Genomic DNA, 27,456 nt, shown 5'->3' with positions numbered 1-27,456 from the left:
TGGGAGACTTCGAAACACAATCTGCCTCTTCCTCTATCTCTCGTCACCTCTCACCATCAGTCTGTTTTTCTATGTCTAATCATCTTCATGTTTAAACTCATTAGCTCAGGTTTCCATTTCCTGTGTTCTTTACCAAACCGTTCACATAACAATGTCAGCCATTTGTCTGAATGACAGTTTCATTTACACACACACACACACACACACACACACACAACTCACACACACACACACACACACACACACACACACACGTCCAACATTCATGAGCACACTGGATTGTACCTGCTTACAACTGCATTGACTGTGTAGAACACATTCACATATACCTAATGTAGTAAAGTACATACTGTACAAAGCAGTGTGGCAGTTTTGCAGTATGAAGGACTATAAAAATTATTATTGTTGATGTGTCAAATTACATAGTAGTTATAACTATCATATATATATAATAACACATACATTTTATTTATATAAAGTGATAAAGTGTTTCTTATCAAAGTAAAAAATCAGATACAAACAAAACAAATATAGACAGATTAGGAGATTAATTTGCCTAATGCTGACATGTTAATAGTTTAAAACTGGGTAAGGGAAAGACAATTTTGGTGAAGGTGGGATGATTCTGTGGTTTGGGTGAAATCTTTCCAATAGAATGAGCAGGTAATTTCTGTGTCCAATCATTACAATGTTCAAGATCTGTACCGGATGGTCCCCTGATAACAGCTGATTGCCTTAAACAACGGTTATGATTCTTTTTTGGATATTGTGTCTGAAAAATAGGACTTTTTGTGCTTTCTGGTATATTGCCATAAATCCTTTAGTAATATTGTGAATAACTGCTGACTTAGTTAACTTCAATTCAAGTCCTTTCAGTGATCCAATGTGATTGAACCCACTGTACACTACCTGCCCAGCTCCAAACAGCATACAGACACAGTTAGTGAGTAGCAAGTAATAAAAGTGGAACATTTAGCTGTTAAGAGCCAGCTAGTTCATTCATGAGTTAGCGAATATTGGACTTACATTTGTTAGGTAATTCCAAATAAATGACATTTTAGATGTGTCTCTGCTACATGTGTAAATAAATGGGTAACTGTAGACAAGGCTTTGTGAAAGTCTTTGCTGCTCCGAAAAAAAACATGTCAACTTGCTGGTTTACGAATAAAGATGCTGAACAATCTTGTTGTTTTCTGTCTCCAATAAGAAAACACATACATTCCTTTTGATTAGTGAACATCATCTACTGTCTCTGGGTAAGAAGTCATGAGCAGCAGTCACAGGATAGGACAACTTCATCCACTTAAGATGTTTCCTGTGTTTGTGTGTGTGTATCTGTGAGTCTGTGTATGTTTCACCATTGAATATCCCCTGGACAGAAGCCCACAGGGTGCAGACTAATTGCAGAAACCAAGTGTCTTTGATCGTATTGCTGTAGGTCAGCAGGGAGAAGCAGGAAGGTGAGCAGCCAACCAATTAGCCAATTAGTTGTCTTGATAATCTGTCAGGTTTTTAATCTGATATTGAAACTCACAGGCCACATCAGCAGTTTTCACAGGACCTTCTTTAAAATGAAGAAATAGTCCTTTTGGAATGTGTTTACAAAGGATTGTGGCCACACAATTATTTTTTCAATTAAATTCTGCTAACTGTAACCCCTACAGTGCTATTGACTGTAATCATGTTCTTCCCCTAACCTTACTACCACCTAAACCTAACCATAGTTTAACATAACTGGATATAAAAACCCAATTTGCAACAGAAATACTGTAGCAAACACTTAAAGTAATAATATTTCCTTCTTAGACTCAACTTTGTGTTTAACCAGCAGCTGATGTTGAACTTTCTTCCAATTTTCTCTTTACCTTCTAGGTATTTCTGGGAGCGTAAACTGTGGTGAACAAGTGTCAACAAGTGTGCAGCAGGAAACACAAGAGGAACTGCATGTGGGGACATAACATCAGGGGGAATATGTATTGTAAAGATACTGAATAAATCCCTTTAGGAGATTACGGGGGCATTTTGCTGAAATATTGCTTCAAGGGAAACAGCGCAGGCACTGAAGATGGCTAATGGCTAATCAACTGAGCCTCTCTGCTCTATATGATAAAATAAGGTAAATGCATAGATCAATAAAGACAACTTCATCATGTTACGCTGCATATATATCACAACAGCACAACAAAACTGAACTTAGAGAGACATAAGTTCACTCGTCCCTGTTGTCACAATTTATCTCTCTAAATTCAGGTTTGTAGTGTGCAACATGAGAGACATCAGCTGTTGAAGCAATGCAGGAGCTCAAAAAGCTGCTGAACAGGATCCAAGATCCACTTTAACTATTCAGTCTCAGTCAGTGTGTGACACTCTGCTTTCTAAGCAGAAAACAGCAGCCTCTGCAGGACAACAGCAACAAACAATCTCATTCAAATGAATATGACAGGTATATGTCAGTGGATTTAGCAGAAAACACAGGAGACAGAAGAGACATTCAAAACATTTGTTTGTGATTTGCAAAAGTAGAACAAAAGTTTAACCTTACCTTAACATTCCTGAGCATTACAATCCTCAGAGCCTTGAGCACCTGACTCCTACACTAGCTCATTTACAAACAGACTCGTGCCAGAAAGTCGAGGGAGGCTTTCAAACACGCAGAGTAGCAATGGGAGGGGAAAGTCAGTATGCAGTGAAAAAAAGAGTGAAGGAGAGAGAGAGACAGACAGAGAGGGAGAGGGAGAGAGACATAGAGAGAGAGACAGAGAGAGAGGGAGAGAGATAGGGGAGAGAGAGAGCGGGAGAGAGACAGAGAGAGAGGGAGAGAGAGAGACAGAGAGAGAGAGAGAGATAAACAGAGAACAGTTGACAGACAGAGGGTGTTAGGGAGGTAGCTCAGTGCAGGAAGTTATCATAGTCGAGTTGTAATAGTGCCTCTAAGGAAAACTTAATGGCACCCGTCCCAAACCTCTCCTTTGTTTCCTTCCCTTGCTTTGAAAACACTTTTAACAACTGTAGTTGCAAATGGAGTATTGTCATAGTAATGATGAGGATGGCAATGAAAACATGGTGACGTTGACATATTAGAATCAATTAGTCTTTGTACAATATGTGTGTATTTTGATAGTATAGTGCAGGGGTGTAAAACATCCGGCCCACGGGATGACGTTGCAAAGTGTAAAAATTAGTAGTTTTGATCATAAAGTAAAAGCCTCTGTAGATACACTGTGATCTGTAAATTGTAACACACATGTGTAAATGATAAACTAATACTATTGTTGAAATTGCTCCTTTTCTTGTTAAGAAATTTCAGGTTGTTCATAATGTTTTGTAAAAAGATTACGTTTGAACATTTTCAGAATGTACTTTTTTGCACTAAAACGAAGGGAAGAATTTGGAGTTGTCGTTATTTACAGGTTATTATGCTGTGATCTTACTGGTCCGGCCCACTTGAGATCAGATTGTGCTGTATGTGGCCCCTGAACTAAAATGAGTTTGACACCCCTGGTATAGTGTATAATGTGCAAAGGTTACCAAATAATCACACTACTATCTTATTTGCAATTAGAAATATCAACACACTCACCTTTAAGCATTTATGCACAGCAATAAATAAAGGTAGTATAGATAAATGGCAAAAACGGGAAAGGAAAAAACAATATTGTCTTAATATCCACCACAACAGATGAAACTGAAACAAAACCTCACGTTGCCAGATCTGGTGACATCACTTAGATGAGGCGAAGTAAATTATTATCAGAATGAAGCAAACTAACCACACAAACATGTGGCTTTCTATCACCAAGCAACTGAACTGCATTATTAATTAAGTTTTGAGGGGAAACTAATTTGTTACTGGATTACAGTCACAGTTTTAAACACGTGGTTAACGTTGTAATTTGAAAGCAAATAAAACAAAAAGGCAACAAAACTACTTGGTTATGTTTATAAATAAGATCATTGTTTGGCTTAAAATAAGCATGTTTGTTACGTTATTTAAATGCTGAAACTTAATTAAAACAGTGACTTTTGGTTTTACATGGGAAACAAGCACCGGTCACGTGGGTGAAAAGCCTCCACTCCAATGTTTTCTCTACGCAGATTTCCATACATTGTATATTAGAAATGTATTTGTGATACGTCAAAAACCAACGTAATCCAGGCTAAAACGCACTGTAGAGCTGAGCAGAGCTGCAGGCCCCCTCCAGGACACTTTGTCCGCACTGTGCAGCGCCATCAGTGACAGGCTGCTTCACCCGCAGTGTCTCAGAGAGATACCGTAGGTCCTTTCTCCCTGCAGCGGTCAGGCTGTACAATCACCACGGCCCCTGGTAGACCACCACACCAAGAACACACTATTCCACCACTGTGTGCAATTACCACTCATGTGCAATATTCACTGTTACAATTTTTTATAAACAACTTACTTACACTGTACTTACACTATTGTTACTGTATTTTATTCTATTTAATTGTGTACTCGCCACTTTACTTCTCAAGAGAGACAGACAGACAGACAGACAGACAGACAGACAGAGGAAGAAAGAAAGAAAGAAAGAAAGAAAGACGTATAGATGAAGTTGCTGGTGTAACACTGGGACAGAGACCAAATGAGCCCTGAGTTCATCCTCACAAAGACATGCCAACCTCCTGCCACAGCTGTTCTGTAGCACAGGAGCTAAATTCCTCTCCTCTCCCTCTGACCCTTCAGCTGACCCCATCTGAATCCACTGATTGATTTGTTTGATTAAATGTCTCAAGTGATACAGGCCTGGTGTGCAACAGATTTAAATAAACACATATCCAAAAAATACAGAAGAATAAAGCTGAATGTGACCATTTAATGTTCGCCTAGAGGTGTAGAAAAATGAAAGCAAGATTTTTGTGATTGTTATGTGTTGTGGTGTGTGTTGCGTGCTGTGGTGTGTGGGTGTGTCTCTCTCTCCCCCCTCTGCTTACACTCTCCCCAGGTGCAGCTCCCTCAGGTACCGGCAATCCAAAATCAGTGCCTACACAAGAGGCTGGGAGAGGGGCAATACCACTCTCTCTTCTCCTCCTGCTTGGTTGCTGAGCTTGGTGTTGGTCCGCGACTGTGTTCCTAACTGACTCCCTAAGATTAAGGAGCTGTGTAGCCGAATTGTGAATTTGTGGAGATACTTTGTTTTACCATCTCTGGTGTGTCGCTTTCCATTAGGAAAGTTGTTTTCAGTTTTCCCTTTGTGTATTGGTTGGGGAGCTTTTTCTTTGTATATGAATTAAATGCTCTTGTTTTCTTTTACAAATTGGTTGCCTCGTTCTCCCTTTCTTTCTAGACTAATAGGACCAGCACTCCCTATAACCAGCCTCCTGGTTATATGAACAGACGAATCCAGCCTCTCTTTTCTAATGTGTTGAATGAAGTCACTACTAACACAAATATCCCCTGCTGAAAGAGGCCTTTCAACGTAAAACAGCTGGTTCTTTTGGTTAGCATGTTGCATATAGTAATGCACTTCTCAGAGCCTATCAACTTCCAAAACATCACGATGAATATATTAATAGAATTTATGCATTAGCAGGCAATCCATCCATTCTGAGTGTGAGCGAACACAACATTTATTAGCTGATACATGTACACTGTCTGAGCATACAGTGCAATTTCTTACCCAGCTGTGTATCTCATAGGGCAGCGTGAGTTTCACCAAAACATTTAAAATGAGCACCTTCTGGCTATTGACACAGAAATATTAAATCTAACATTTTTACTAAATGTATTTTATAGCCAGGTGTGGCTCTACGGATGACAATGTCAGTCTGTTGGTTGGTCCATCACTTTGGTCCAGACTAAAATATCTGAACAATTACTGGATTGATTCCCATGAAATTGTTTGCCGATATTGCGCAAATGATAAATCCTACTTACTGACCTTTCCTTTAGCGCAACTGTCATTTTCAAATCTGTGACTTTCAGTGAAATGTCTTCACAACTATTGGATGGGTTGTCGTGAAATTTGGAACGGACATTCATGTACCCCTCAAGAAGGATTGTAATCACTTGAGTGATCCACTGAATTTTCACCTAGCACCAGGTAAAAATTTCTATTTTAAATAATTCGCTATATGACTAAATATTTGCTAAACAACTTTCTCATCAGCCTCAACTGTACTTTGAGGTTAGGGCTAATAAGCAATTTTTTCTCTCAACCTTTTCTGGGTCAGCGCCCCCTATCCATTATCCAGGTCCCTTACCACCCCCCATCAAATAAAATGTAGGCTAATTGTATTTTAATGTTTATTATTCAGTTTTTATTATTCTGATTATTATTATTATTTATTATTTATATTACATATTGATTATATTAATTTTGTATTTAAATTGTTGTATATCTATATATATATCTTATTTTTCTATCATTAGAAAACTCAATATATATATTCTAAAAACTCAAATTCTCTGAGATTGATGTTGCATAATAACATTTCTAAATAATAATAAATATGATATTATTAGAACATTTTTGTTGTTTTTACCTTCAACTGCCCTAATACACCATGTACCCATGGAGCAAACAAAGACTTTCGATTCAGGAGCGTCAAACAAATGCAACGGTAAGAAGTTTGAGATTCAAACTTAAATCGGTGTCATAGACTGCAGCCTTTTTTTATATATACATATATGTATATATAGCGTCAAATCACAAGTCACTTTTCACACTGAACAGGTGCTCTTTTATTAAATAAACTAAACGCTTTTGTTATTTATCTAATTTATGTGCGCATTTCGGTGTCTATTGCGTTAATACTTTGCGCATTCACATTCTATCCTCTGCGATGGGCAGGGCTCCGCTCCTAACACACACGCACACGCACACACACACACACACACACACACACACACACACACACACACAGAGAGAGAGAGGAGGAAAGGAGAGGAGAACTACAAAGCGAAAAATAATTCTAATTAATTGTTATAAAATAATAATAATAATAATAATAATAATAAATTGTATTTGTAAAGCGCCTTTCAAAGCTAAAAGCAATCTCAAGGCACTATGAAATAAAATATGTGAACACTTATAAATATGACTCTTCGCCACGGAGCGCCACACTACGCCCGTCAGCAGAACACCCCTCTTGTTCATGGTATCCTGTTTCTTTTTAAGCAGCACTTTATCGGTCTGCAAAATAAAAGTCTAAAAACACACAAAGTTGCCTGAACACTTGTCAGAATCAATTCAGAATTTGGTTTATTGCCAAGTACATTTACACATACAAGGACTTTGCTTCACTCTTTTTTTCAAATCTCAGATTTAACAACATAGCAGAGCCTATAAAACAAACGCTCCTCAAAAACACATAAACGCCCCCCTTTCGAAAATATTGCTTCCAGTGCACCCCACTGTTCTCTTAACGCCCCCTGGGGGAGCGCTACCGCTCCCGTTGAGAAACCCTGCAGTATACCTATTTAGCATCAGCATGTTAGCATTGTCATTGTGCACCTTATGGAACAGATAAGCACCTACTTTAATCAATCCAGCGTACACGTAATTTGAAGTGGCAAGTCTATTTTATTCCATTTTACATGCATAACTCCAGTCATTGTGTATAATGCTCTGATGCAGGTGACCTACAGAGGAAACTGTGCCTGAACGCATCCTGTGTAGACGGAACACTGAGACTGCTGCTCATGCTACACCTATACACATATATATATATATATATATATATATATATATATATATATATATATAAATATATATATATAGCTGTATTTTTATATGACCACCTAAAATCTTATCTCATCTCGTAAACTAAGGAGGTGGGTATTTGTTAAGGCACTCCCGCGTTGGCTTTTCGTCTTGTTCACAACTGAGTTTAAGTGTTGTTTTCAAATGGGCTAGACATTAGACATTAGGCAGTTTACTCTGTAGCAGTTGTACAGCTTGACACACAAATACCTACTGGTAACACTATGCATTTATTAGGTCTCTAGAGGCATGATTTCAGGGATTTCCACAGTGTTTAAAAAAACATCAAAATCAGAAGAGATTTCTATGCCTTCATGAAGGCATTAGCCTAAGGGAAAATGAGCAGTAGTGCTACATCACGCAGCTAAGGCCACATATTTAATGAGTTTGCGGACTTCTTAAATTGTCATCTCAAAAATTCATAGAAATACAAATTCTTTGTGTCTGCTTAAAAAGGACAAAAACACTACATAAACACATAATGTGTGTGATATCGCCATTGATTTGAAATTTGATTTTTGAACACTACACTGCAGAAAACAAACCTTAAATTAAGACTACAAATATGGAAGTGGATTTGAAGCATAGCACAATATACTCACAGTTCCACTCTGGAGCCAGTCTGTAAGAATATGTGCTGTTTCTGTAGGTAATTGTGCTCTGAGGCTGTCTCTCTCGTCCTGGTTCGGTTGGAGCTCCAAAGCAAGTTTGAGGTCCTCAGCTAACTGAACGACCTGTAGAGGACCGGCACTGACGGGAGAACCCAGGTCACACATGCTGCTGGAAAACTCCATCGCTGCTGCTTTGGAACCTGGAGAGTGTGTGGAATGAGAGAGAAGAAACAATTACTTATCACAGAAAGATTAATAATACCATTGTTCAAAACGGAATAATCACTGCAACACAAAATTAATTTGCTAGGTGTATTACCAGCCATTGCAAGACGACCCAGAATGGAGCTTTGAAAACTAGGAGGCGAAATGTATCCAGAACCATACATCCTCCTGATTATTTCCAAAATGTCCATGTGTCACCTGGATCATTTTCCTGGCACCCACACACACACCCACACACACACACCCACACTCAAATAATTGTGACATTACAGTCCCTCCATAGAGTATATGGAGTCCAACATGAATAAAGAGGACATAATGAAAACTACCTGTGCTTGAATATCTTAAAGCTGTACAACAAAGCTTCAGAGTAGTGAATAACTGAAAGCTATAAAGGAAGTATAAGGAAAAAGGTTATCACTGAACAGCCTTAATAGTCCACAGAAATACTATATCGCTCATCACCCAGGTATGACCTTATATGAACGATAGGATATAAAAGACTTTGAGTCTCAAAGGATGAAGTACTGTCAGTGAGACATAGTGCACTAACTCACTGCTGCATTTACTGCAAAAATTATTAACAGATCACTTTAAGCTGGTTGAGTAGAAGTGCCTCTCTGGGAACCATCACCATATCGTGGTGGAGAGGTTTGTGTGTCCCTATGACCTGAGGGCTGTGTTGTCTGGAGCCTTGTGCTCCTGGTAGGGTCTCCCAAGGCAAATTGGTCTCAGGCGAGGGGCCAGACTAAGAATCGTTCAAAACGACTTCATGAAAAAAAGGGAAAGGAAAGGAGAGACCCTGCCCGGAGGAAGCCCGGGGCCCCCGTCTGGAGCCAGGCCCAGAGGGAGAGGCCGACAGCGAGTGCCTGGTGGCCGGGTTTCCCACGGAGCCTGGTCAGGCACAGCCCGAAGAAGCTACGTGGTGCCTCCCATCCATCCATCCTGTGGGCCCACCACTCATGGGAAAAAACGCTGGGGTCGGGTGCGCTGTCACACGGGTGGCAGTGATGGTCAGGGACCTTGACGGACCACACCCGGGCAGCAAAGGCTGGCTCTGGGGACGTGGAACGTCACCTCTCTGTGGGGGAAGGAGCCGGAACTAGTGCGGGAGGTGGAGTGCTAACAGTTGGATCTGGTGGGGCTTACCTCTATGCACAGTCTTGGCTCTGGAACCATACTCCTGGATAGGGGTTGGACTCTATTCTTCTCAGGAGTTGCCCAAAGTGTGAGGCGTCGGGCCGGGGAAGGGATACTCACTAGCCCCCAGCTGAGCACCGCTACGTTGGAGTTTACCCCGGTGGACGAGAGGGTCGCCTTCCTACGCCTTCGGGTTATGGGGGGGAAAACTCTGTTGTTTGTGCCTATGCCCCAAACCGCAGTTCGGAGTATTCGGCCTCCTGAATGGAGCCCTGCATGGGGTTCCAGTAGGGGACTCCGTAGTCTTGCTGGGAGACTTCAACGCACACATGGGAAACGATGGAGACAACTGGAGAGGCGTCATTGGGAGGAAGGGCCTCCCTGATCTAAACCCGAATGGTCGTTTGTTGTTAGACTTCTGTGCTAGTCATGGAATGGCCATAACAAACACCATGTTCGAACATAAGGATGCTCATAAGTGTACGTGGTACCAGAGCACCCTAGGCCAAAGGTCAATGATTGATTTTGTAATCGTATCATCTGATCTGAGGACGCATGTTTTGGACACTCGGGTGAAGAGAGGGGCAGAGCTGTCAACTGATCACCATCTGGTGGCGAGTTGGATCAAGGGGTGGGGGAAGACTCTGGACAGACCTGGTATGTGACGGCCTCAGAGGTGGCCCTGTCCTGTCCTTCCCATGTTGTGTGCTTAACCTGTGTTTCAGGAGGTTGGTTGGTGGAGCTGAGACCTCGTCATCTCCTCATCACTGATTCAGCACACCTGAGCAGGCTGGGCTCAGGCTATAAAGAAACCTGCAAGATCTTCTCTGTCTTTTCCATCGGGCCTGCTGCCTGCTATTTATATTGTGCTTTGTGGATCATTTTGCTTAAATTGAACCATATAGAAAAGTTATTTGATTGTGTGGTCTCCCTCCTTGTCAACTCCTCTCGAGCAAAGTTGTGACACTTGGTAAACCCAAACGGGTAGTGCGGGTGAACTGGGAACGTCTGGAGGAAGCCCCTGTCCTGGGGATCTTCAACTCACACCTCTGGCGGAGCTTTTCAGACATCCCTGTGGAGGTTGGAGGCATTGAACCTGAGTGGGCAATGTTCAAAACCTCTATTGCTGAAGTTGCGGTGATGAGCTGTGGTCTCAAGGTCTTAGGTGCCTCAAGGGGCGGTAACCCTCGAACACCGTGGTGGACCCCGGTGGTCAGGGAAGCCGTCCGACTGAAGAATGAGTCCTTCCGGGTTATGTTATCCGGGAGGACACCGGAAACAGTTGCAGGGTATCGAAGGACTAGAAGGGCAGCAGCCTCTGCCGTGTCAGAGGCAAAGCAGCGGGTGTGGGAGAAGTTATGGAGCTATATCCATATAGAAGCTATGGAGAAGGACTTTCGGTCGGCACCAAGGTGCTTCTGGAAAACCATCCGGCACCTCAGGAGGGGGAAGCGAAGAACCATCCAAGCTGTGTACAGCAAGGGTGGGACCCTGCTGACTTTGACTGAGAAGGTTATCGGCCGGTGGAAGGAGCACTTTGAGGAACTCCTGAATCCGACTAACACGGCCTCTATGGTAGAGGCAGAGCTGGAAGCTGATGGGGGATCATAGTCAATTTCCCTGATGGAAGTCACTGAGGTAGTCAAACAACTCCACAGTGGTTGATGAGATCCGTCCAGAAATGCTGAAGGCTTTGGGTGTTGAGGGGCTGTCTTGGTTTAACACGCCTTGTCAACATTGCGTGGAAGTCTGGGACAGTGCCTAGGGGGTGGCAGACCGGGGTGGTGGTTCCCCTATTTAAAAAGGGGGACCAGAGAGTGTGTGCCAACTACAGGGGTATCACACTTCTCAGCCTCCCTGGTAAAGTCTACTCCAAGGTACTGGAAAGGAGGGTTCGGCCTGCAGTCAAACCTCTGATTGAAGAGGAACAATGCGGATTCCGTCCTGGTCGTGGAACAACGGACCAACTCTTCACTCTCGCAAGGATCCTGGAGGGGGCCTGGGAGTACGCCCAATCCGGTCTACATGTGTTTTGTGGATCTGGAGAAGGCGTATGACCGGGTCCCCCGGGTGATACTGTGGGAGGTGCTGCGGGAGTATGGGGTGAGGGGGACATCCAATCCCTGTACGCCCAAAGCGAGAGTTGTGTCCGGATACTCTGCAGGGCTGCGCTTTATCACCAATCCTGTTTGTGATTTTCATGGATAGGATATCGAGGTGTAGTCGTGGAGGAGAGGGGTTGCAGTTCGGTGACCTGAGGATCTCATCGCTGCTCTTTGCAGATGATGTGGTCCTTATGGCATCATCGGTCTTTGACCTTCAACAGTCACTGGATCGGTTTGCAGCCGAGTGTGAAGCGGTTGGGATGAGGATCAGCACCTCAAAATCTGAGGCCATGGTTCTCAGCAGGAAACTGGTGGATTGCCTAGGGAATGAGCCTTTACCCCAAGTGAAGGAGTTCAAGTACCTCGGGGTCTTGTTCGCGAGTGAGGGGACGATGGAGCGAGAGATTGGCCGGAGAATCGGAGCAGCGGGGGCGGTATTACAGTCACTTTACCGCACCGTTGTGACGAAAAGAGAGCTGAGCCAGAAGGCAAAGCTCTCAATCTACCGGTCGATCTTCGTTCCTACCCTCACCTATGGTCATGAAGGCTGGGTCATGACCGAAAGAACGAGATCACGGGTACAAGCGGCCGAAATGGGTTTTCTCAGACGGGTGGCTGGCGTCTCCCTTAGAGATAGGATGAGAAGCTCAGCCATCCGTGAGAGACTCGGAGTAGAGCCGCTGCTCCTTTACGTTGAAAGGAGCCAGTTGAGGTGGTTCGGGCATCTAGTAAGGATGCCACCTGGGCATGTTCCAGATGTTCCAGGCACGTCCAGCTGGGAGGAGACCCCGGGGAAGACCCAGGACTCGGTGGAGAGATTATATCTCCTCACTAGCCTGGGAACGCCTCAGGATCCCCCAGTCGGAGCTGGAGGATGTGGCCCGGAGAAGGGAAGATTGGGGTTCCTTACTGGAACTGCTGCCCCCGCGACCCGATCCCGGATAAGCGGTAGACGATGGATGGATGGATGGAGTAAAAGTGAACATGATTATGTACAATATGAACATAGAAACAATGAGAAAGCATTCATCTCGTCATCCATTCATGGAGTGTATTTGGGCCAGAGCACACAGAAGAAAGCATTATTCACGCATTGTCAACTCGGTGTAGATACAAACTACAAATGAAGAGGTCAATTTTGCTTTCTCCATCTCTAAAATAACAAATAAAAGGTACATTTATTAAACTGCATTTATATAGTGCTTTATCCAGAGCCTTACACACAAAATCACACTAGTGACAGCCAACTACCATGCAAGATGACCATCAGGAGCACTTTGTGGATCAGTGTCTTGCTCAAGGACACTTCGGCGCAAGGTCAGGATGAACAGGGGATAGAACCACTGAGCGCTTCGACATAACATGTGTGTTTCTGTTATGTATTTATGAAAGAAAGTAAAAAAATAAATTAAAAAAAAGTATTGTTACTGGATTTTTTAAGCTCTCAAGAATTGATATTGGATTTGGTATAAAGAAATCCAGTATTCATTGACATACCTAAAACCTGCTTAGAATTAGTTGTATGGAACTGGTAGCACAGCTATTATACACTCTGTTCTGCTGTAGTAGTGCCACGTGCCTATAATTCCTTGGATGCTTTTGTCATTAGTAACATACTGTGGGGAGGCCACTGTATCAGCAATATGCTATTTTCATTGTGTGTCCATCCTGCCTGTTCTGCAACTACTACTAGTGCACCCTAATAATCCCAGAAGCATTCTCAGCTATTTTATTCTGGAACAAGGCCTGTATATGTAGTTTTATTCCACTGTCTGCTTCTGCTTCTTCTTGAATAGGGATAAGTGGAGCTCACACCAACAACAATACCAATATCAGTCATTAACTAGTGAAGTGCTTTCATAGTATTCCCACAAGATGCTTAACCAGAGAGGGAAAAACTGCAGATTATGGAACGCAATATGACACCAAGTGTCTCTAATTTCCTTGTTAGTGATTGGCTGATGTTATCGCTAATGGGATTTTTAATGTATTTCTATTTGTGGTCACTCAGAGCCCGAATAGCAACCTCAGAGCACTCAATGAGGTCAGCGTGTTTTGGGCAAACAGCAGTGACCTGATGAGCGTCAAATGTGACAGTGGTGCATTTTAATTCACCCTCTTTTGATCACTTGTGTTATACGGGGGAAGGTGGTATGTTTATTCTCAAGGTGAGATGGCACAACCCTTGATCGAAGAGGGCAGGTCCCTAGCCAGAAATGGGTTTTTCGTAGTATATAAGGCATTATCAGTCACAGAAAATGTCTCTTTTGAGGAATTCACAATAACCCACGTCCCCTGTATCTTTCTCTTCCTCTCTCTGTTCTTCTGTGATTGAGGAGATACTAAACATGACCCCAGTTACACACACAAAAGCACATGCACATGTATATAGCACACACACAAACTCACATATTAACACAGTTTATCACTTATTAACCTGCTGTTAACAGAAAAGAAAAGAAACTGGTAGTTTTCTTAGCCAAAAATCAGCCACTTTGTTTTGATGGATATTGCTAAAAATCTAATTTGCAAATGGCTTGCGACGTGTTATCACAGTTGTTTGTTGATATTTTGTATTTTCTTAAAAGATACTGTATGTTTCCAAGATACATGGTAAAATAAAATGCATCTTATCTGAAGATGAACATTTGTGGTGGAGGCTTAGTCTAATTCAAAAATGGACTAAGAATAAAATAGCAGTGTGCGGGTATTTTTTCTTTTTGTTTGTGTAGCTTAGTGTTACCCAACAGAAAGAAATGCATTGATGTGCGTGTGCCTCTCTAGGATTACAAAATGAGTGTTTAAAGTAGCTCAAAGTTCACTAACAGGACCGCTGTCCGAGACCGGACCCAGACACCGACCTATACGGACCCAGACATATAATCAATAAATTATTAAGGGGCAGCTTCACAGCGCTCTGTTTTGTGAAGGGCGGGGCTTCGCATACACACAAACACGTGCGCACTGCCAAAAACAGAGCAGAGGAAAGGAGATGAGTGAACAAAAAAGAAATCACGCCACGCCATTCCATTTTTCAGGCATATTATTATTTTATTTTTTTTATTAAAAAGGAAAAACTACTCAGACCCTGAAATTATAGTTTTAGCCCCAAATCATCTCTAACCCACCGTATTGTCAACACCATACATGTGCACTGAAACATCCACACTTATAAGGAAGAAATAAATCCCCAAAGAATAATCAGTTGTATCAGAAAGCACATTTCTCAATGATTTCCTCCATGGTGCACTAACTGGAACCAGTGAGGCTTTCGATGCCAAACCATAATATTACCTCATATTGTCACGTGGTGGTACAGGGGAGGAACCAAATGCAGCACACCAGATGAGAGGGTTTAACAAAAAGAGAGCTTTATTCATAAAAGCTTAAAAAACAACAAAACAAGGTACAAAGTAAAACTGAACAGAACAAACCAGGGAAGACACGAGGAAGCACGAGGAATCATCAGGTAACATCAATTACGAACTGACAAGGAACATTGGAACAGACAGGGATATATACACACAGACACTAATCAAGGGAACGGGACACAGCTGGAAGAGAAAGGCAAAGACACAAGGGCAGGGTGAATGGACACAAGAGGATCAAATCAACAATCACAGGGGGAGGGAAAACACACAGACAGGAAGTACAACTAGACATGACACAAGGGGAGTGAACTTTACAAAATAAAACAGGAAACACAAAGCCAGAATCGTGACACATATAGTGTATACAGCATCAGTATACATTATAGTAGGTAATTGGAACATATTGTAAGAGACTACAAGCCTCTCTGGTGACACCTACAGGCTTTGCTGCTTCGTACATGTTAAACAGTTTGACTGAGAAGCCACTTTGTGTACAGAAATTGGTTGCTGGGATAGCTCAATATGATTGTAGAGAATGGTACTGGTTGTTGGATCTGAGCATGTGACTTCCACTCATCCATGTGGTCTCACTCAAGATGCTGAGGGTGGTGATGGCCTAGTAGTCTAGTGGTACGCCTTCCAAACAAAGCACTAGAAGGTTTAATACCAGGCTGCCACCATTGTACCCCTGCAAGGTACTTAACCCTGAGTTGCTCCAGGGAGGCTGTCCCTGTACTTAGTTCAATGTAAGTCGCTCTGGATAAGAGGGTCTGCTAAATGACCTGTAATGTAATGCTACAGCCAGTATTGACAATATCTAAAAAATACAGACCACATTTTTCAGTAACGTCTATGGCACAAAGACTACACTGCTACCTTGCAGCTCTTACCTGCGATGATGTCATCCATCTGCTCCAGTGCTACCTCAAGCATGTGACTCGCCTCCGTTTCCATGGTGATAGCGGGAAGCATCAGATCTCAGGTGTTCTGTAGAAAAATGTAATAAAAGGAAAGTGGGTTTATTACCAATTTAGCACTGTCTTTTTATCTACAGTAAAGGATGCAAAGAATGTTGATAATAACATATTTGAGATAGTGAAGATATGGTTGTTTATCAATGCTAATGACTCAATGAGTCAAACTCTACTAATGTTGTTGCCATTTCTACTAATCATCAAAAGAGGTGCAAAGAGTTTAAAGATTACCAAATGCGTCTTTAATTTTGTCAAATTAAACTTTGCTTTATGCAACAAGTTAGGCTATTTGCTAAGTTTTGAGGATCTTTCTACAGACACTGTATATCACGGTGTTAATTCGATTTTTATATACATGTTATATAAAACTATACATGCACACTTGACTTTAAAAACCTCCACTGCAGGCAAGAATAAAGTGTATAAATATAGCCAATTACACTAACATATTATTCCTCGAAGCAGGATTGACTTTTCATCCATCATCGCTGCCTCTGGCTGCCCCTCCATCCTTCTTTCTTGCTTTTCACCATGCCCATCCTCCCTCCTGTCATTCCTTCTTTTCCAGGCACTCATTCTGTCTCTGACATCTCTCCTTCAAGGCTCTCATCTCTCTGTTATGCTGTCATGCTTACTTACAGACAAATAGACATCAACATGCAGAAATCAAGAGGAAGGACTGTGATGCCTTGGGATAATAAACCCCCTACAGAGCAGCATAATGCTCATCTACATTAGCACTCACTTTAACAGCAGCAGCACTCATCATCATGACAATCTGTATACAACAAGCAATGGACTTACAGTAACATGCCGTCATTACAACTCTGCTGCCATCTCAATTCTTCTATTTTTCAGTCAAAGCATGTGTCTGCTCCCATGATGCATGAACGTGTACAGATTCAGATGTGTGTATTTGAAAAAGGTTTTGTACTTTTTGTGTTAATAATTATGCATGACTCCATATTAATCTTGTTGAGACAGAGGGTGACAGCACAATTCAGAAACTATGACAGACTGACTCTGTTGAACAGCACTGAATCAACAGTGCCTTTGTGTGTGTGAATGTGTGTGTGTGAGAGAGCTTTTGAGAAAAATAGTGTGTGGAAGCAAGGTAATAGTGGGTTGTTCATGACTCTGTATGTTCCATTGTGACACTGTGTGTATGTAAAGGTGCTGATTTAGAGATGATTGTCCTGTCCAGGCACAGAGCTGATGAGACAAACAATCCGGTCCACTGTCTCCCATATTGCAAAATCTGTACAACTGCCATATGTGTGTGTGAGGGAAAGAGAGAAGAGAGTGTGTGTCTGTGTTTGTGAGGTTTCAGATATTTTGAAGTGTCAATTAGCTAAACATCAAGCATGCCTTAAGGAAATACAAACTTGGATGAACTGCAACTTCTTGATGTTAAACACAGGCAAAACCGAAGTTATTATACTATAAAGTTATTATAAACGCATTTTTTATTTTTTATTTGATAATTTGATTTGATATATATATTTGTATATATGTGTATATACAGTATATATACACGTGTCATGTCATGTCTCGTTTTACTTCTTGTCTTTGTGTTTTCCTGCCTTTTGTGATAGTTTGACCCGCCCTAATTTGATCCTCCTGTGTCTAATCCTGCTGCCCTTGTGTCTTTGCATGCCTCTTCCACCTGAGTCTCCGCTGACCAGCAACCTGGCCAACACCAAGCAAGTTTGAGTCCCTGCGTCTGCGGTCCGACCGACACCTGATCAAGCCGTAGAAGTCCCCTGATCCTTTTTCCCACCCGTCAGGCTGATGCACTACCAACTTCCCCCTGCGCTCTCCCGCTTCGGCCTTTGTACTCCAGAGGGGCTCCTCCTTCGTCACCGACCTCCTTTGCGGCCCTGGACATCTGGTCGCCCTCCAGTATGGTTCCACACATCTGGTTGTCCTCCTGTATGTCCTCCAGAGCAGCCGTTGCTCCCCTGATTTGATCCTCCTGTGTCTAATCACCCTGCTGCCCTTGTGTCTTTGCCTGACTCCTCCAGCTGTGTGCTGTTCTTGTGATTAGTGTCTTTGTATATATACATGTGTGTTCCTTGTCAGTTCATCATCTATATTTCCTGGTGTGGTCGGTCCTTCTGTGTGTATCCCTGCGTATCCTGGTGTTCCATCCTGCCATCCTGTTTCTTTTTATCTTAGCCTGCTCCCTCAGTTTTTGTTTTTTGTTTTTGTATTCAGCTTTGTTAATTAAAGTATTTTTGTTTTTTTGCAAGGTATTTCTGTATTTTGGTTGTGTTTTCTCACTTTCAATTGATTTGTTTTGTGTTCTCAGGGTCACCATCAGTTTGTTAACTTTGTTCCCAATTAAAATGTCTTTTGCAGTTTTCATAGCTGTGTGAAAGAATATAAGGTTATAATATAAGGTTAAACATGTTAATATAAAAACTGCTATTACATTTGGTATTGTTGCTATTGTATAGTCAAAGGATTTAGAGTGCAATTATGAAATGACAGCTGAAGTAGTTTACCAGTGCCAGCTGTTTTGGAGTACTCTGTAAATATATATTTTTTTTTCATTGTATGCAGACAATATACTCTGTTAAACTGAATGGCAGGTTTAATTACATTGTCTGTGTACGTTGATTTGTCATATCTTAATTGATGTAGAAACAAACATGCCTTTTCCCAGCAAGAAAGATACAGCCCAGAAAAACAAGTTTGTCAAACATGACAATATGGGACCTGTTTCTTACAGCTACACCCGCTTCAGTGTTGACAGCTCCGTCTCCTGAGTCAAAATGAATGTTGGCCCTCTACACAACCTGTCGTGTTAACAACGGACAGCTTCACTGAGAGTCAGAAGGTGCTGATTGGACAATCATGTTATGTATACAGCTGCAAACTTTAGAAAGCCACAAGAATAGTTTGGATTGTTGTTTTTCACGGCAGCATGTACATTTCTCAAAAGCATTATATATAACTGCAAATTTGTCATTCAGTTTAGCATTCAACACTGAAGAATATAATAAAGACTTTTAGACACTATTCAAGGTTCAGAAAGTCAAATGGCCAAAGAGCTCCAATTGCATGAGAAATTCAAAACTGTGTTCATTTCAATCTGAAACCAACAGGATTTGCAACTCATTCCAGCAAGCAGCTCAACCAAGTTGTCATATTGACAGAGCAGTTTACTGACTAAATAAACACAGTTAATGCATGAACTTCCAGACACTAAAACACAATACACTTTCCTATGCTGGACTTGGAATGGTTCACTCAGCCAGTCATTGACTCAATTATAGATATAAACTAGTTGTATATAATAATAGGTCTCAACACCCTGTGATCAAATCAAACACCTGCTAAGTGCCTGTATGCAAACAATCATATCAAAAATCGAAATCATATTTTTCATGTAGTGCACATGTGTGTGTGAGAGAACAGAAAACAAAGCAGTGTGTCCGCTCCAACCTCACTCCTATCGCTCCAACTCAAGCACACAGAGATCCCTATACGACAGAGAGATAGACAGGGAGGAGAGAAGAGGAAGAGAGGGAAGAGATGAGTGGTGGGGTAAGAGAGTTGTGCTCAACTGCCCACAGCTGACAGCAAGATACACATTCAGAAGCTATGGCTATCTCATTGTCTGCTAGCCAAGTGGCTGTGCTGCTATCAGCTTCATGATTAGCGCCATCAGGACCATCACATGCCTCAGTGCATTATTGTCATCCAGCATTGCTCTTCACTACTTTTATACACTGCTCTACACATCAACTGCTGTACACATCAACAAACTGATAAACTTCTAGAAACAATTATGTTTTAAAGCAATTTACATGAGCAATTTCCTTGATTAGCCAATTCCCATCTCTGCTGAGGGCTGAGTTGCTGATTTATTTAGCAACTTGCACAGTTCACAATACTATAATAATAATAAAGTTTGGCAAACAAGAATAAGTTTGCTAATGTCTTTCTGTACAAATAGCACATATGTTGGCCTGAACTATAGAGCGCTTTTCTAGTCTTTGCTACCACTCAAAGCACTTTTACAACACATGTCAGCATTCACCCACACATTCATACAGAGGCTGCCACCTGCTCTTCAGGATCACACACACACACACACACACACACACGACCGCTCTACCTCCTGAGCCAGTCAGCTGCCTGTCGTGGCCTGACAGGTTATAAGAAAGATGAAGAAAAGGCTATGAACTACTGACACAATTTTAGAAATATTGCTAAAGGTTTAAACTTCACTGTATTTTTGACCACAGGCCAAGCTGTAAACTCAACATATTGACTTTGTAAAATTGCTATAGCTAATATCTTAGCAAGCCTATTTGATTTTTACATATCAGATATGTACTCTCCTTTTAGATCTGGTTTAGTGACCAACTCCTGAGAACAATATCTGCTGCTAAAGGCTCCGCTATGTTCACCAGCTAGTTGCTAACTTTGTCTGTCTGCTATTTAGTGCTGGGCATGTAGCATATAGTGGGTGTATCTACCTGCTGTATATGGAAACAAGGTGTAGAGGGGTGAGAATCTGTGTAAATATGCATGCCATAAAACCAAAATAATGTGTTGAAAGACAATACAAGGCTCAGTGGAGTAGAGGGGAACTGCAACATTGGTTGATCATTTGTTGTAGGTTCATCACAACAAGCGACCATTTTTTTTACATTACATGAAATCATTAGATCCATTGTAAATGTAATTGTAAATTTCAGATGTTATTTTGATATTATTCATAAACAGGCTGAAACACTGTTTAGTAATTATTGAGGTGTACAGTGTTGTCCAAGTTGTTGTAGAAGGTTCTGAGGCATCAGTTCCTTTGCAACAGCTTATCATTGATGTAATCCAGCTAAAATACTTCATTTAGTTCCAGTTACATGTAAGTAAAAAACTAGCCCACATATAATGTATTATCAGTGTGACAGCACTAATGTGTTAACAGATGAGGTGGCCAACTGTGGTAGCATGAAAATTAAGAATTAACCTGTTGCCCACATGACATGTGATTCTGCATACAGCTTTACTGTATATAGTAGGTACAGGAAGACAACGTTTCGAATTTCACTAAGGTCGACCGTGCAGCACATGTGCACACTCATGGTATATCTGTTTTGTGTTCAGTTCAATGTTCACTAAAAGAAAGTTCGAAATAATTTACTTTTACTTTTTTGGAACTTAATAAGCAATTTGCTGTATACTAAAAGCAGAAGAAAGGCAGATCAGAGCACACTTTAATATCTCTTTAGGCCTAATGAACAAATTGCATCTATATGGCATATTATATACCACAGCTTCATCGTACTTTTTTTTTTTTTTTGTACGATTAAGTCGGATACTTTCTCCCCAGGCTACCAGACCAATACACAGACACAGAAGAGGGAGAAGAGTTATAAAATCTTAGAGTAAATCTGTGGGCTTACTGGATAGATTATCAGAGTGATTTGTGAACCGTGGCTGATACATGGCTGTTGGGGTGCAAGAATATATAGTCTCATGTGACTCCCAGCGCTGCACTCATCTGCACTGTGCTGACCTGCTCTGCTTTATTGTCCCAGTCCTGCTAAAGTGCATGTCATTCAAATATGCCTCCATGTTTTTCTCTCTCTATGAATAATATCTGATTATTTTCTCCTTGAATGTGTTCTGTGTTATACTTTGGCAGCCCAGTTGACTTCTGCTCTCATTTCCACTGTAATCTATTTTGCCCTCAGAGTGAGGGTAATGAACCATAATACAAAACAACAAATGCCAATGATCCTTGTGAGAGTAAAGGACCCGTCACACATATTCCGTATGACAGAAACGTATGCCGGCGCATACAAAATACCGGCAATACGTTGATATAAATTAAGGGTAAGTTGTGATTGTTTGAAGGACGCAGACAATACGCCGAATACGCCAGACATACGGCCCTGTCACACGGTTCCGTATGGCAGAAGCATATGCTGGTGTATATGAAAAGTAGCTCAAAATTTGTCAGAGTCCAAATACGACCAACTTTTCCACAGCGGTGTTGTAGCTGACGTATACATAACGAATACATAATGAATTATTATACATATGTCTAACCTATTGGTAGCGTATCACTTACTTATACAAAACGTATCAGAGCGTCTGGCCAACGGAGCTGGAAAAGTGCCATTTGGTTCACGTCATGCTGATGCTGGAGAACAGAATGTACTCTTGCCGCAGCCTCTCTGCATCCTCCATACTCTCTGATGATGGGCTGATGTATTCATCAAGACGTGCTGTGAAGAAGTGAGGATGAGCTACTCACAGGGACCCTATATACCAGGGGTATTCAACTAAAATGTAAAGAGGTCCAGTTAGAGAAAATGTCCTCTGGATGAGGTCCTTTCCTCCGCTCTGTTTGTTACTGTAGGTGTGTGCGTCTCGGGTGCAAAGCCCCGCCCTTCGCGAAACACAGCGGAGTGAAGCTGCGCCGTTAAAATAGAAGTGCCCCGTCAAAATTGAAAACCTCTTAATAATTTATTGATTATAGGTCCGGGTCCGGACAGGTCGGCGTCTGGGTCCGGACTCGGACCGCCTGTTAGTGACCCCTGCTATATACTATATTCAAACCCCAGTAAGCTCCCAAAACGCTAGCTGAACGCTAGCTGTACTGTAGAAACACATTTAATAAGTTACTCCTCCGTCAGGCATAAGTTTAACATAGGTTACGAATAGGTTTTCCACTCGTTATCAATAAATTGGCTGTAGGGTTCACTGTCAGCCGACGTAGCCTACATTCACGTACGTATTCAGTATTCACGTATGTCTAACGTAACGTAACTTATGTATAACGGCTGTGTAACTTATGAAGCACATGTTGAGTACATCCGAAAATTTTGAACACACTCAAAACATTTTCACAGACTCAGCGTTCAACAACGTACCCCAGCGTAACACGGAATACTACTTATGCCTTAACTTATATCAACGTACACCAGCTTATTGCCGATATTTTGTATACGCCATATTTTTGTATACGTTATTTATTCGTTGGGTATTCGTCTGATACGTTTTGTATAAGTAAGTGATACGCTATCAATAGGTTAGACATGCATATCTGTATACGTCACTTTTCCAATCCGATGAAAAGTTGGACGTATTTGGACTCTGACAAATTGTGAGCTATTTTTCGTAGAAGTTTCCGCCATACGGATATGTGTGACAGGGCCTTAACAAACAACAACGCTAATATTCAAACATTACTTTAAATCTTTGTGCTTTAAAAGACCCCACAATTGTCATCAGCTTGATTTTATTTATATAATGTGTACAATAAATATAAGTCATAAAGAGGATGTCAAATTGGAAAAATCTAGAAATAAAAAGTTGAGTAAACTGAGCTGAGGTGGGCGTACCCTCAAACACAAGTAAACACAACAGCACAGACAAGAATGCTGAGCGCTGAGCACACGGTGAGTTTGTCTTTCCATGACTGAACTAGCATCACAGGAAGGGTAGAGAAACAAGTCTGAGTATCCATATCACTTCACAGCACTGTTGTGTACTCGCTTTCACACGTTTCTAATGACCCTCAAACCATACATTGCAGCAAAAAAATATTTTTTGATATGATTGTGTCCTTAGAACCTTTAGGCAAGACTTTTGCTGATGTTGATTTAGTCCTCAAAGTGTCAACACTGCAAACCTTACTGGACTATATAATGATTCCTTGGTATTTAATTTCTAATTTAAGGTAACTTGTCAGAAGACCGGTTAGTAATTTCACAAAATTATCAATAACAGTGAAGGAATTTCCGACTTATGAAACAAATGATCACTTTTATGAATAACACAAGAGTTGTCAGCACACATTTTAAGTGGTCCCCTGAAAAATGACTTTCCTGTACAACTAAACTGCATTGTCAATTACGTTTAGAGGGAATATCTTGTCCAGGATTAAGTTTGTTATTGACGTATCATAGATACGTTTCTAATCAGTCAGTGCAGGAAGGAGGAGGACCGGGTGGATGGATGGGTGTGTCAAACACCAAACCTTTATCCTGTGTGAAATCAAAAGTCAACGTTGACTTTTTGGAATTTATGTCTGTAACTTAAATGATGTGACAAACATACTTATTTTGAGCCAAACCAAACTAAGAAGTTTTGTTGCTTTTTTGTTTTTGTTTCATTATAAGTTACAACATTAACAACGTGCCACCATAATTTATCCGGGATAAAATAAGTTCCCCTTGAAATGTAATTGAGAATGCAGTTTTGTTGTTTGAGAACGTAAGGCTGTAGGAGAAAGGGTGGATATACTGGTAGCAGCAGCCTGAAGGAGAGTGTGCAGGGCCTTCATTGTTACACTGCACGCTCACACCTGTAGTTATCCAGTATTACTACATTCTTGTAATGTCACTTGCGGAGCAGCTTGACTTTAGTAATCATCAGTGTAACAACTTGCCCGAGGGCACCAACTGCTAAAATTAATAGATTAAACCTGTAAAAGACCTATGTGTGCATATTTGCAGTGATCCTTCTGACATCCAAGTAACCCATTAGTATATCAAATAGCATCAAACTCACTTATATTCTCAAGCAACTTTGGGTCTGCGATGTAATGATTACCAAAACTAAAATAATAAAAAAACATGCAAAAGCAACTAAATATACAGTAAGAAAGAAACAGATACACAGGGATGGAATCAGAACGATAAGCAAGACCAGCCAGAGTGAAGAAGAAATCAACTATAAAGAGACACTGGTGAAGAGATTTCAAACAGGCCAAACGGCACAGCTTGTATGAACTGACACTGAGCAGACTGATGTATGACACTTAGCCGCTGGACTATTATCATAAGCATAGACAATTACTAATCATTAAGCTGACTTGATGCTCCTCAGAAGAGGATGGAGACACACAGGCACACCCAACTGGGCTTTATATCAGTGATACTAAAACTAATTTCCATGACATTTTCCCCAATGTCAGCTCACCATTTACTCAGTCAGTGGAGAAGTTCCAAAGAATTTATTTTAAAGTTAATGTTGTGACAATTTATTCAGTACAGATTGCAATTTTTGATCTATAAACGTTTCTCAGAGGCAGAACTACATGTATGGTGACCCCAAGAGCTCAACACACTGCAACACATAACAAATTACCCCAAAAAAGGTTTCACAGGTCTCCAGAGCCCAAGGTGACTGCTTCAAATTGCTTGTTTTGTCTGAGCAACAGTCCAAAACCGAGATATTCAATTTAAAATGATATGAAACAGAGAAAATCAGCAAATCCTCACATTTGAGAAGCTAGAGACAGAGAATGTTGACATGTTTGTTTTGTAAATGACTTGAACGCTTAATTCATTAACACAATTGTTGCCTATTGATTTTCTGTTGATCAACTAACAATTAATCCCCTTCGGCACTCATTGCCATAAATATTCATGAGGATTTTAGGCAGAAACTCTTTTCCCCTTCATTATTATCATTCATATTAAATATAAATCTCCATTCTATTTTGCTATGTAAAATTAGCATGTAGCAGTATGAAGTATTAATATTGATTCTTCAAGTCCTTGTGTAATGCCTAATCAAACACTATTCTCATCAGGTGACCGGGATTTACCACCTTTCTGCCTTTCTTTTCATTGTTTCATTGAGAATGTGGCACATTTTAAACATAAAATCCCAGTTTAAAATGTGTATGTCATGACTCTGGATTTGTGTTCCTGTTTTATTTTGTAGAGTTCACCTCCCTTGTGTCAGTCTTGTGTTTACTTCCTGTCTTTGTGTGGTTTTCGTCAGCGTCTGCCCCTGCCCCCTGATTGTTTCCACCTGTTCCTACTCACCTCTTGTATAAATTGCCCTGTCTCCCCTTGTCTTGTGCCAGTTCGTCTGGTCATATCCTTGTGAGATCATGTGCAACTACCAGTGTTCCATGAAGTGTGCTTTTCAGATAAATTTGTATATCCTCCTTGTGAGCGTTTTGAGTTGTTGTTTTTTGGAAATAAAGTTTTGGTTTATTCTACACTTTACCCTTGTATCTGGAGTCGTGCAATTGAGTCATCCTTCCCTGTGTCCGAGTCGTAACAGTGTATAGCTCTAAGTGCATTGTCCTACTGATGCTAAATACTTTAATATTCAAAGGACCATAAAAATATATTCTTTAGCTTTACTTTTTTACTCTGAACCTTCTCTTTTAAATTAATGAAAGAAAAATGAAATACTAATTCAGTTTGATAGTTACTAAGATACTACATGACATTTGCATGTTGAATATTCCTTTTCTTACATTTTATTCTTGCAAATATAAAGGTGTTCCATCCATCACTGCATTACTGATTATAACATAAAGGGAAATTGAGGCAGTGAAACCAGTAACAGTTGAGATCTTTGAGAATCTTTTTTTCCATTTGCTGTTTGTTTTCTAACTCTCCTAATAGGAACAGAATGTTGGGAGTATTCCAGAATTTGGATATGCATACATTACATATGCAAATGATGAAATCTCCTCAAAGTATTTAGAGTTACGTAAGAGCATTACGCAATAGCAATATACTACTTTCAGTGACCAACTCCTTTAACTCAGCCCATGACGTGTCAGAATAAATCAATAACACACAAGCAGGGAGTCAGGGCTTTCAACATGTTGAATATTGAATTAACTTACTTGTTAAATATCTACAGAAAGCTGTCATTGTGTTGCAAAGAGGGAAACCTTGACATTTGAAATTCCAGCAACACCAAAACCTTCACAAGGATTAATTATTGTAACGGCCTGTGAGAACAGGAAATGCCAGAATGCATGTGAACCTGTACGGTTGAGAAGAATGGTAAAGCATTAGCACAGAGAGACAGACAGACAGACAGACAGACAGAGAGACAGAGACACACACACACACAGTTGTTTTTACCCTGTGTGACAGGCGGGCCTTGGGGGCTTAGGTCTGGCCTCTAGCTGGTGACACTAATCCAAACAGGCCAAATGAGGAGAAACGGTAAACTGTGTGTGTGGGTGTGTGTTGCCAAGCCAACAAGAAACACCAGATTCTTCAATACATCAAACATCAATGCAACGGGACCACTGACATTTAAAGGGCCTACAAAATGATATTTTGTCAGTGTTATCGGGCTTGGTAGAGGTTGCATATCTATTGTGAAATGTGCCATATATATATTTTTAATATTGATGTATTCGTAATAAATCACGATCATAACAGCATAAAAATGACTTCCGCTAACAACAATCGATCGCTGCGCCGAGAACATCCACTTCGGCAATGTTCGGCCGATGACGTCACAAGTAGAATACAGCCACCGCAAGTAGAATACAGCCACCGCCAGTGTTTGTC

The 27,456-nt window shown here is 41.1% G+C and overlaps 1 protein-coding gene across 5 annotated transcripts in view; it reads right to left on the bottom strand.

The window, feature by feature from the left end:
• Positions 1-27,456, bottom strand: part of ppfibp2b (PPFIA binding protein 2b) — a 101,032-nt gene that overhangs the window by 59,829 nt on the left and 13,747 nt on the right. For 2 of the 5 annotated variants that reach the window (XM_029434449.1, XM_029434452.1), the window contains exons 2-3: positions 16,067-16,163; positions 8,327-8,535 (exon numbers count right to left, since the gene is read on the bottom strand). In XM_029434449.1, coding sequence (XP_029290309.1) covers positions 8,327-8,535; positions 16,067-16,148 — 291 coding nt within the window. In that variant the 5' untranslated portion in view covers positions 16,149-16,163. Of the gene's footprint in view, positions 1-2,542; positions 2,656-8,326; positions 8,536-16,066; positions 16,164-16,596; positions 16,615-27,456 lie in introns of those variants that run through there. The other 3 variants (XM_029434450.1, XM_029434451.1, XM_029434455.1) reach the window with 3 other exon arrangements.

Source organism: Cottoperca gobio, chromosome 6, assembly GCF_900634415.1.
Source record: "Cottoperca gobio chromosome 6, fCotGob3.1, whole genome shotgun sequence".
Lineage (NCBI taxonomy): Eukaryota > Metazoa > Chordata > Actinopteri > Perciformes > Bovichtidae > Cottoperca > Cottoperca gobio.
This window is presented reverse-complemented; position numbering and strand designations above follow the sequence as displayed.